At 27.4% G+C, this 11,416-nt stretch overlaps 1 protein-coding gene and 2 non-coding genes across 3 annotated transcripts; 2 read left to right on the plus strand and 1 right to left on the minus strand.

Annotated features, from left to right (window-relative positions):
• Positions 1-3,234: 3,234 nt before the first annotated feature.
• Positions 3,235-3,306, plus strand: TRNAC-GCA (transfer RNA cysteine (anticodon GCA)). The gene has a single exon. It is a non-coding gene; the product is annotated as a tRNA-Cys (tRNA).
• Positions 3,307-4,864: 1,558 nt separating this feature from the next.
• On the minus strand, positions 4,865-4,936 carry TRNAC-GCA (transfer RNA cysteine (anticodon GCA)). Its single transcript has one exon. It is a non-coding gene; the product is annotated as a tRNA-Cys (tRNA).
• Positions 4,937-7,779: 2,843 nt separating this feature from the next.
• On the plus strand, positions 7,780-11,203 carry LOC109798020 (pyruvate dehydrogenase E1 alpha). Its single transcript, XM_020358207.3, has 3 exons — positions 7,780-8,212; positions 8,750-9,530; positions 10,613-11,203. The coding sequence occupies exons 1-3, from the start codon at positions 7,991-7,993 to the stop codon at positions 10,888-10,890; spliced, it is 1,281 nt and encodes a 426-aa protein (XP_020213796.1). The 5' UTR covers positions 7,780-7,990; the 3' UTR covers positions 10,891-11,203.
• The last annotated feature ends 213 nt before the right edge of the window (positions 11,204-11,416 follow it).

Here is an 11,416-nt window from a genome sequence, read left to right on the forward strand (position 1 = left end):
GTGATTAAACGTTTAATAACTTTTGCCTTGGATTACGGGATAATTATTAAATTGCACTTTTGCAATATAGTGGTTCATTTTTTTTTTGTTCTTTTTTGACAGATATATTGTTTATAGTTAGATTAACTTGAAAACTTTACATTATTGTGTCAATTAATATAATTAGAAAATTTGAAATTATTGATTTAATGTATACTATTAATAAAAGGGTTGTTTTAGTTGATGTTCACAATTTTAAGATAATTTTATCTATATTATTAATGGTAGAATTAATATGTTGATAATCTTCTGATTATATAGTTTTTTTTTAAGAATAGTGTTGTATATTTGATTTGATTTCAATAGATTTTTATTAATGATATGTATTTTTTTTAAATTGTTTTTTTTAGTAAAATAATCTCATTTGACAGTATTATAAAACTTATCTTTAGATGTTTTTATATTTATTTGTTTAAAAATAAGGAAAAGTGCAAAAAAAATTACTTTTTTTAAAATAAGAGTTCAATTATATATACATAAATAAATAATAATAACAAATATTTATTATTTTAAGTAGTTATTTTATGAAAAATGTAAACTTTTAACGACAATAATAATAAATAATTATTTTAAAGTAAATCTATCATATTAATTACATAGAGTAGTTTATAAAAATTATGCTTCCAATAATAATAATAATAATAATAATAATATATCCTTCAAACATTGTAATCGAAATATCCTAAATATCCTCTGAATACACACTAATTTTTTTATTATATTTAAATTATTAACTGATACACTGGATTAGAATATATTTTGGACAATCTTTCGGAAGATGTATTCTTTTTAAATAAATAAATATATAATAAAAATATATTTATTATTTTTTAATAATTTTATTTATAAATATAATAATAAATTTAACAACAATAAAATAATTTTTTATTTGTTATAATAAAAAATAAACTTTTAATCTATTTTCCATTTATTTATTATTTATTAAATATTCATTATTTTTACTTTATTTCTTATTTACTTTTCTACACTTATCTTTTCTTCTTTACCAAGGAGGCATTTGGTAAAAGAATATTACCCTTATACATATTTGATAATATCGTCACTTACTTAGCTTTTAAGTATATCTTTATCATATTTTATTTAAAATATCATAAATTCTTTTGACAAACTTTTTTCTGCATCTTGGTATCTAACATGTTTGGTTTATAAGTTTATACACGTTGGTCTCGAGTCTCCTCCTTTAAAACCAACAGACGTTGGTTTATAATTTTATGCATTGTCGAGTCGAGGGTTCGAAGTACATTTCTTGGTTACATAAAAAGATTTAAAATAGCAATTTTATGATACATAAAATAAAAGATATACTTTTAAAGACTAAAAAATATATAAAACGTAGTTTAAAAATTATTCTTTCACAGTTTTGTGCTTTTCTAACTTACTAGTTAATTTTTGCTAATGTGGCCTATTAGAGATCACGTAATATTGATATTTTGAAGTAGCAGCTAACATGTTGGCGTAACATTGACACGCTAACATGAACTGCCAGAAGAATAATAAAAATCATAGTTTTAAAAATCGGACCGGTTTTAGGGTACTGGATCAGTGGATCAAAGATTGAACCGGTGGGTCACTAATTGAATCGTATGACTCAGTTTTATTAATTTTTAAAAAAAATATTCATTTTAAATATATTTTATACTTATAAATTTTAATAAATTCATATCCTATTTTAAATTTTAATTTTTATCTTATTTAAAATTATCTTATTCTTATTTTGTATAAAGAAATACATTAAAAAAATTACATGGTAAATTGTATATTAATATAAATTAAAAATAAATAATATGTACATATATAATATACTTGCAATTAATATCACAAAATAAAATATGTAATATTTACATAGATATTATATTATTAAATATATAATTTAAAATTAATAATATGCTATAAAAGTTATTTAAGTTGCATATATTACAAATAAACATTAGAACAAGTAGTCATTGTTATGTTTAATAAGACTCTTTTTCTACCATTAACAGATTCAATTCTCATTGTTATTTTTGTAATTTGTGGTCCCTTAAAAAAAATAAAAAAATTTGTTGCTGAACTGGTTTGACTCATTGGTTCACTGGTCGGACCGAAAAATTGACCGGTTCAATCTGGTTTAAAGCAGGTCAAATGCATAACCGATCCAACTTAAGGTTCGGACTGGCTGAACCACCAATTCCTGGTTCAACCGGTCCGACCGGCCAGATCGATCCAATTTTTAAAACACTACTAAAAATGATGTTTAAAAAAAAAAAATATATCTAAAGTAAGATTTAAAACAATTACTCATTTAATTCCATTTACACTATCTCCATCGATAAAGAAAAACAATACTAAAACAAATAATCATCAATACTTATTAACAAGCAATCGTGGGACAAGGCTGGTGGTGCATATTTAAACACTTATGCTTGAAAATTTTATGGGGTTAACAAAAAAAAAATTAATAGTATAAAGTAAAAACAAATAAATAATGTGTAATTGTGAGAATTGTTAATGTGTGTAAAAAAGTAAAAATGAAAACGAGACTTAATTTGAGAGAAGGGTTATTTAAATTATAAATATATATATATATATATATATATATATATATATATATATATATATAATGATGTGATTTTTTTTTAATAATTGTGAGGTGACCTATTTAGGATGTATAAAAAGTATAAAAAAAATTATATCATAAGATAAAGATGACTTTAAAACACTTAACTTTTAGTATGAATAAACTCATATATAAATTGAATGTGCAAGTGACAAAAAAGTCACATATAGTGATTATCAGGAAATAAAATAATATAATATTATAAAATCAAATAAATAATAATTTATGCATTTCAAAATTGTAATTAAAATTAAAATAACCTTTATCATAATATCTTGGAAATTAACGATAACATTTTTATTAGTTTTTCATTTAACAAAAAATATCTTACATGTATATTTATGTTTATGGAATTTTCTTGGTAAAATAAAAAAATTAAATTGATAATATTTTTTTTCACATATTAAAGTATCCAAAGAAAAAATAAAAAAACAGAACTTAATAAAATAATAAATTATTTAATAAAGAGGGTTTAAGTTGTAATTAAAAGATATTATTAAAAATATAAATAAATATTTATTTGGTTTTATAATATTTTATTATTTATTTGTTGGTAACAAATATTAATAAAGCAAATTGGGTCCATAGCTCAGTGGTAGAGCATTTGACTGCAGATCAAGAGGTCACCGGTTCGAACCCGGTTGGGCCCTTTTAATTAATATTCATATGATGGTAGTAATATATACTGATTTTTATTTTCCATAAATATATATTAATGCCCTTTTAAAATACATAAAGTAGTAATATATTCATTTTTGTTTTCCACACACATAAGTTTATATATATACATATACAAACATATATATATATATATATATATATATATATATATATTACCTAGTGTATATCTAGGAATTGTTATATATTAACTTTAGGTAGGTGTTTATATTTTTCGTTGCTTATTGTTGAATAATTGGAAAAATATATAATTTTTAATAATTAAAAATGTTTTTTTTCTCAGTAATATATATAATAATCCAGAAAAATTGTAATGTATAAGTCTAAATTGTCGATTAAATAATACTACAAAAAATTCACCGTCAAAAGTAACGTCAAGCTACTCCGCTAGCTTGACTCTTAACACTTCAAAAGTTTTTAGCCAAATTCTATCTTGCTTTTATGTAAACATGATTATCACAATTCAACCACTAAGAAATATGCAAAGATAAATTAGTGTACCAAAAGAATAAATAAGAGTAAAATAATTATATTATCAATAATCTTGTGTAAACCACATACACACAACATCACCTCATGGCTTACAACATTTCAATACCACAACAACTGCATTCAACATGGCATTCAACTACCTTAAAAGATAAACAACAATCTCATCATACACCAACATCCAAACCAAACAACATACGAGCAACATCAAAATCATCACATCATATACACAACATTTCAATTATATGCATAGTCACACGTTTATCTATGAGAAATCTACTACAACAAAGATGAATAGTTTAAGTAGTTCAACGCTATCAAATAAACATGATTTTTTTTTATATCTATAAAATTAACAATCAATTGAGATAACAATTTCTAATAACATGGTTTTTTAGATGTCATTTACACACACACCAATTTGCTATGAGAATAAGTCATTATGAATATAAAATTTTAATAATCTAACTCTTAGTTCAAGTTCACATTGAGTAAAATTGTGTCTAAATTTACCCTGAAACAAAAGTAATAATCTCTTCAAATAAAATTGAAAAAAATGATGGAAAAATTTGAATTAGGTCAACATCATTAATTTTTAATCAAGGACAATATATTCCAATTTTCTCAAATGACAAGAAAATCATTTGTAATTTTCTTTTGTTTAGATACGTTGTACCTTTTTTTATTCTATTCCTAACAAGGAGATTATTAAAAAAAAAAAAAAAAACTTCAACTACTAACGAACCCAAAATTGCTAAAAGTATAAGAAATAAAACATTTAAATTGGGAAAAAATGATGGGAAAATTTGAATTAGGACAATATTTATATAAAAAAAAATTAATCAAGGACAATGTTATTCTAATTTGCTCAAATGAAAAGAAAATTATTTGTAACTTTTTTTTAGATACGTCGTATTTTTTTTATTGTTATTTTATTCTATTCCTAACAACGGAGTTTTTTTAATAAAAAAAAAAAACCTTCAACTACTACGAAACCAGAATTGCTAAAAATATAAGAAATAAAATATTTGAAACATCAAAAGGGCCCAACCGGGCTCGAACCGGTGACCTCTTGATCTGCAGTCAAATGCTCTACCACTGAGCTATGGACCCAATTTGCCTAATTCATCCTTTGCAAGTAAAAATATTTAAACGATATCGAGAGCCAACTTCATTTGATTCCTTTTCTGCTTCAAAATCCTCCCTTTTGTAATTTCCCATCCCTCACTACTGACATAATTCACAGAATAATCTCTCTGAATCACTGGAAAGAATCTCCAAATGATAATAAAGATGCAGTGAAAAGACGATGTTAAAGATAAATGTTGGTTTACAGACTAAGAAACTTATTTTTTTTTTGCTACTTGAAGAAGGATAAAAGAAAATGTTATATTATTCTTATGCAATGCACTCTTTTTTGCAATTTATTTTTACAATAATTTATACATAATTTTCATCTCTCGTCTGTAAAAGCTATTGTAAAGTTTAGCTACAAATACAGGCAGCAGAATAAAGGGTGCATGCTGGATATATGCAACATCTAGTTTCTCCTGATTAGCAACTTTCACAAAAGAATATTCCATTTTATTAACTACGAATAATATCTGTTATTAAATTAAATATAAGATGACGATAAATATATATTTATTTGTCTTGCACTCGTATTTATATTTATCTATGTTTTATATTTTTTACAAATTTAATTTATTTTTTTAAAAAAACTATTTAATATTTATGTAATTTTATTCTATTTTAAATTTATGTTAGATAAAATTTAATTAATGTAATTTTGTAACTATTATTGTATATTGAAATTCATTTTTTTTAATATTTTTTATAAAAATATTTAATTAATTTATGAATAGATACAAGATAAGTATAAATATATTTGATACTCGACGGAGACGGGGATTGGGATGAGACACAAAGTCCAATATCTATCATATATAGGAACAATGATAAATATAAGATACAAATTCAAAGATACAAACCCTAAACCATAAACCTCACCCAATTATCATACTTGAATCTCATGTATCTTTTAACTACAAATCAATGATTAATCACACAAGATACACAAATTTATTTAGAGGGCTACATCTCCATCTATATGTATTTAAACTTTAAAAGATTATCTCTTTTAACACAAGTTATTCAAAATGTTAATGGTGGAAGTCATCAAGAAAAGAAGGGAAAAAAATAATCTTATAACTTGTTTATATTAAAATAAAAAGTCTTGAAAAAAGGACTAATGAAAAAATAATATAATTTAAATATCTACAAAGTATTAGGGGTGATCAATGGTCGGGTACGATTGGTTTTGGATCGATATAATCCACAGTTTGCATTATTTAAATTCAAATCCGATCAAACGACTTATTAGTTTAGGTGAGTTTTGGTTTGAGTGGGTCTTGATTTTATCGGACATTTTTCTACAGATAAAAATGTATTGGACTTTGAATCATTTAATTGGCCCAAATAAAGTTTTTATCTAATTTATTGTCTTTTTTTTTTTTCAATTCTTGTAACCATTTTTTTTAAAAAATTCAACCATTCAAATATTATTTAGTTCATTTAGAGTCAAGAAGAATAAAATTATTCAAATTTTAAATAATTTAAATATTATAATAAATCTTTTTTATGTACATAAAATAAAATAAAAAAGTTACAAACTACATTCTCAGCTATTGTTTTTAGTGGATTAACAATAAAAGTTAAAGATAAACCAAAATAGGTTTAGTTTTTGGGCCTAAATGATAATTACTTTAACTTTTATTTTGTTTGGACGGTTAAGTTTGGGTATTGATGAGTCCAAAAATTTAAATTGAACCCAATCGAAATCAACAATTTTAAATCGTGTTTTTGATATACTTAAATTAGTAACCCTCTTTAAATCCACTCATTTACCCTTTTTTCCTTTCATTTTTTCGATTTCGGGTTGAGTTTCAAGTTGGTGTTCATCCCTAAAAAGTATAATTTACTGAAAAATAGTTTATTCTTCTTGTCCAAGTAATACATGTGAAGTAAAAATAAGAAGTAATAGTCCATCATTTTCAAGGTAGAAATGTTATTCTCTCTCCCAAGTAATTTACTACATATAAAATTTATATAAATAATTCGTTAAGTATTACAAATTATGTTAAATATTGAGAAAATTGATCTCAATTTTCCCGAGATTTTTTAAAAGGCCACAAACCTCTCTTCTATTTTTTAAGTAAAAACTAACATTTTTTATTAATTTATCTAAGTGATACATATAATCTCTTATATAAAATAACATCATTTGTACACTATTAAGAAAGAATGGATTATTAATGCAAGTATCAATAATTGAATGAAACTTTATCTCTTAATTTTAACTCTCAAATTATATCTTAAATATCATGTGTTATGATTTAAAAAAAATATATTAATTTTAAGTAAAAATTTCAAAATTAAAAAAACAATAAAATATTTTATAAAAAGACTTAACATTATATATAATTTAGAAATGAAAGATAAACATGTATATGAATAAAAAAATATAAATTAATTTTATTTTTTTTCCTTTCTCTCATTATAATTAATGACGTTTTTTTTATAGAAGGTGAATGATTTTTTTAAATTAAAAATGGTGAATAAGTTTTAAAAAACTAAAAAAAATATTTCATTTAAACAAATTTCAAGAGACATAAATACAAGTTTTATTAAATAACAATAACAACAAAATTTAAAATTAGAACTTTATACATAATAATATTATTTTAATCTCTATCATTAAAGAATCATGTTAAATAATGGTAAAAAACTTAGTTTCTCAAATATGAAAATATTTTTAAAATTAATTTTAATAAAATACTTAATGTATCCAAAGAAAGTGTGATTTTGTAGGATGAAGGTGAGATTGAAGTTATGAGCCGGTTGAATTGGTTGAACAATTATTTGAAATTTATAGTATTTGTAGGAAAAGTTGGTTGTGAATTGGTGGCGACCCTCTCTCGTGAATATATATGATTGTGGTTTGAAGAGTGTTTGTGTTTATGATTTATGGCAATGAGACAGTGATTTCCACGTTCCTCACCCATTCCCTCTCTTGTTTCCTCCGCCTTCCCATTTTTCTCTTTGCAATTCCTTAAAGGGAAATAAGAGTAGCCTCTTTCCTTTGATTTCACAAACCAAAATACCATAATGTCTCTTTCCGCACCCAAGTTTGTTCAACCTCTCTCTCCGCATCACACTCACAGATCCATTGGCAGCCCAATGTCTTTCCACGCATCCACTCCCTTCCTTGGATCCACTCACAAGCTTCGCTTCATTGCCCCCATTAAGCTCAATCCTCGCTCTCCTTCCACTGTTGTCTCTGTCTCCGATGTTGTCAAGGACAAAAAGCGCAAATCAACCACCAATCTGGTACCCCTTTTCTTTTCCTTTTCCATATTAATAATAATAATATGTCCCTTTCTTCATTTGTTCAGCATGCCATGGATCCTGCATAATGGGTTTCTCAAAATTAAATAAAAAAAAATCTTTACGCTTAATTCAACGTATTCCATTAGTATGAGCAAAATAGTATATCCATGAATCATTTACAGGGTTTTTATACGGTAAACCAATCACAAGTTGTCATTTATGGTACTTTTATTGGCTTTTACCATAATTACTTCAAAATCACTCTTTGAATGTTTCTGATTTATTGATAATGTAAAGATTATTACACTGATAGTGCTTAGAAATTAAAATCTTAGTTTATGAGCTGGATGATTCAATATTTGGTTTCAAATATGTAGATACTTCTCAATTTGGTGGTATAGACATTATATGAACTGTAGAAAAGAAGAAATCTTCTTATGCCACCTGCCCAAATTAGCTTCAGATTCTAGAAAATGTTGCCGCGGTTTGGAAATGAGTGTTTGAGACTATTGGTTTTGTTTGTATCTGTGTGTGCAGCTTATTACGAAAGAGGAAGGCTTGGTGCTCTATGAAGACATGATATTAGGCAGGTCCTTTGAAGACATGTGTGCCCAGATGTATTATAGAGGAAAAATGTTTGGTTTTGTCCACTTGTACAATGGCCAAGAAGCTGTGTCAACTGGGTTCATTAAGCTTCTCAAGAAAGAAGACTCTGTAGTTAGCACCTACCGGGACCATGTTCATGCACTGAGTAAGGGGGTCCCAGCACGTGCTGTAATGAGTGAGCTCTTTGGGAAGGCTACGGGATGCTCCCGAGGTCAAGGTGGATCTATGCACATGTTCTCAAAGGAGCATAATTTGATTGGTGGGTTTGCTTTCATTGCTGAAGGAATCCCTGTGGCTACAGGAGCAGCATTTTCCAGCAAGTATAGAAGGGAGGTGTTGAAAGAGGCAGATTGTGATCATGTGACAGTGGCATTTTTTGGAGATGGAACATGTAACAATGGACAGTTTTATGAATGCCTAAACATGGCAGCTTTATGGAAATTGCCTATTGTGTTTGTGGTGGAAAATAATTTGTGGGCTATTGGGATGTCACATCTCAGATCGACTTCAGATCCTGAGATATGGAAGAAAGGGCCAGCATTTGGAATGCCTGGGGTTCATGTTGATGGTATGGACGTTTTGAAGGTCAGAGAGGTGGCAAAGGAAGCTGTTGAAAGAGCCAGACGAGGAGAGGGGCCAACCTTAGTAGAATGTGAGACCTATAGATTTCGAGGACATTCATTGGCTGACCCTGATGAGCTTCGTGACCCTGGTGAGTGTTTACATTATGATTTCTTTTGTTAGAATCTACTTCAGTTATGTTGTTAATTTTGTACTAAATTATGTTGCTGTTCCTCTGCATTTCTGATGGTATCTTTAGTTGTACTATAGATAATCCTTATACATTTATTCTGCTGTATAGTTCACCGTGCATTAACTTTGTAGTTTTAGGGGAACTTTTCTCTAGATGTTGACGATTGACATTGAGAGTAAGATCGTGGATTTGAAGGAATTGAACTAGTCGTTCACTCTAAACCTGTTTATGGTGTAATGTAACACTTTATAGTTTGGTGTTGGATATATGTACAAGTTATAACTGCATTATAAACTTGAGAATCATGTCAAAATGAAGAGACATCAAGTTTTAATTAGTAAGTGAAGATTTGTCTAGCCTAAACTACAATTTTCGTAAGCTCAATATATTATTCTAAAGAAAAACTGGTCGAGAGTTGGTTCACTACGAGACATGTTGATCCCTAAGCTACACTATACTGTATCGTTTTTGTATTTTTGAAAAGTAACTTTTTTTGGCATTTGATGACGAGCAAAACATCATGGTGCCTAATCAACAATGCCCCTGTTGAAATGTGAGAATAAGGATAAAAGCCAATGGTTTGATTAACAATTATAAATTTTTTCATAAATATAAGTTTTGAATGCTTATGGTTTTTCCGATGTTTTATATTCGATTATGTTTTAGCTAGGTACACTTTTGCCTGTCAATTTGTTAAATGATACGAATGTCAATTAAATCACTTTCCATGTTGTTCTAATTCAAATTACCCTGTGTAAGTTTTAGTTGCTTAATTACTATGGAGGCTCATAATTCTAGCATGTCTTACCCTTTTAAATGTCTTGTTATATCTATAAATCTTCGTTTTCTAGCATATTTAACTACGTTATTCTTACAGCAAAAGCATTGATTGGCACTACTGTTTTACTAATTTCAACTAGTCAGGGCCATGATCAAATGAGCCACATTTAACCATAGTTTTCTTTACATATTGTATTTGTGTCTGCCAAGTTCATTATAAATTTATCATTATTCACCATCGTCTGTATGTGCTTTGGCAGCTGAGAAGGCACATTATGCTGGTAGGGATCCCATCTCTGCACTGAAGAAATACATGATTGAGAACAAATTAGCCAGTGAACAACAGTTGAAGGCCATAGAGAAGAAGATTGATGAGGTTGTTGAGGAAGCTGTTGAGTTCGCAGATGCGAGCCCTCATCCACCCCGCAGCCAGCTTCTGGAGAATGTCTTTGCTGATCCAAAGGGTTTTGGAATTGGACCTGATGGCAAGTACCGATGTGAGGACCCAAAATTCACTGAAGGCACTGCTCATGTCTAATGTTTTTTAAGTCTGACATCTATTGCTTGGAGTTTTCAGTTTTGGATTCATGTTCTTTTTCATATACTTACTAGAGATCAAACGTTACAAAATGCCCTTCATAAAAAAAGGAGGATTTGTTCTTTAGGTTGAAATTTTGTTTTTTCATATATTTATTTTTATTCATGGAACTAGTGTCAACAATTACAATCTCCAAAGGTTGATCCATTTTATAGCCTGTATGCACTGTAAAATTTTAATCCTGCGTTTTAATTGAGTCGTTGCAAATATGAGAGCCATCCATGCTTCTAGTGGACTTGTCTATTATTTTTCAGATGTGGATCTCGGCCTTTCTACATTGCAAAGCATGGATTTTAACACTACGCATGCCCTCTTGGTTCAGCCATTAGTAATCCTTCACTCCATTTCTTATGATTACAACATGTAGATTTGCTTAGAAGATTGCATTGAGATCCATGAGGCATGAGCTCGTGATAATTTGATTTGGAATAACTGAATGTATTTTTAATCCTAGCAATGGCAAGTG

The sequence above is a fragment of the Cajanus cajan genome, chromosome 11 (genome assembly GCF_000230855.2).
Source record: "Cajanus cajan strain Asha chromosome 11, NIPB_CcT2T_4, whole genome shotgun sequence".
Classification (NCBI taxonomy): Eukaryota; Viridiplantae; Streptophyta; class Magnoliopsida; order Fabales; family Fabaceae; genus Cajanus; species Cajanus cajan.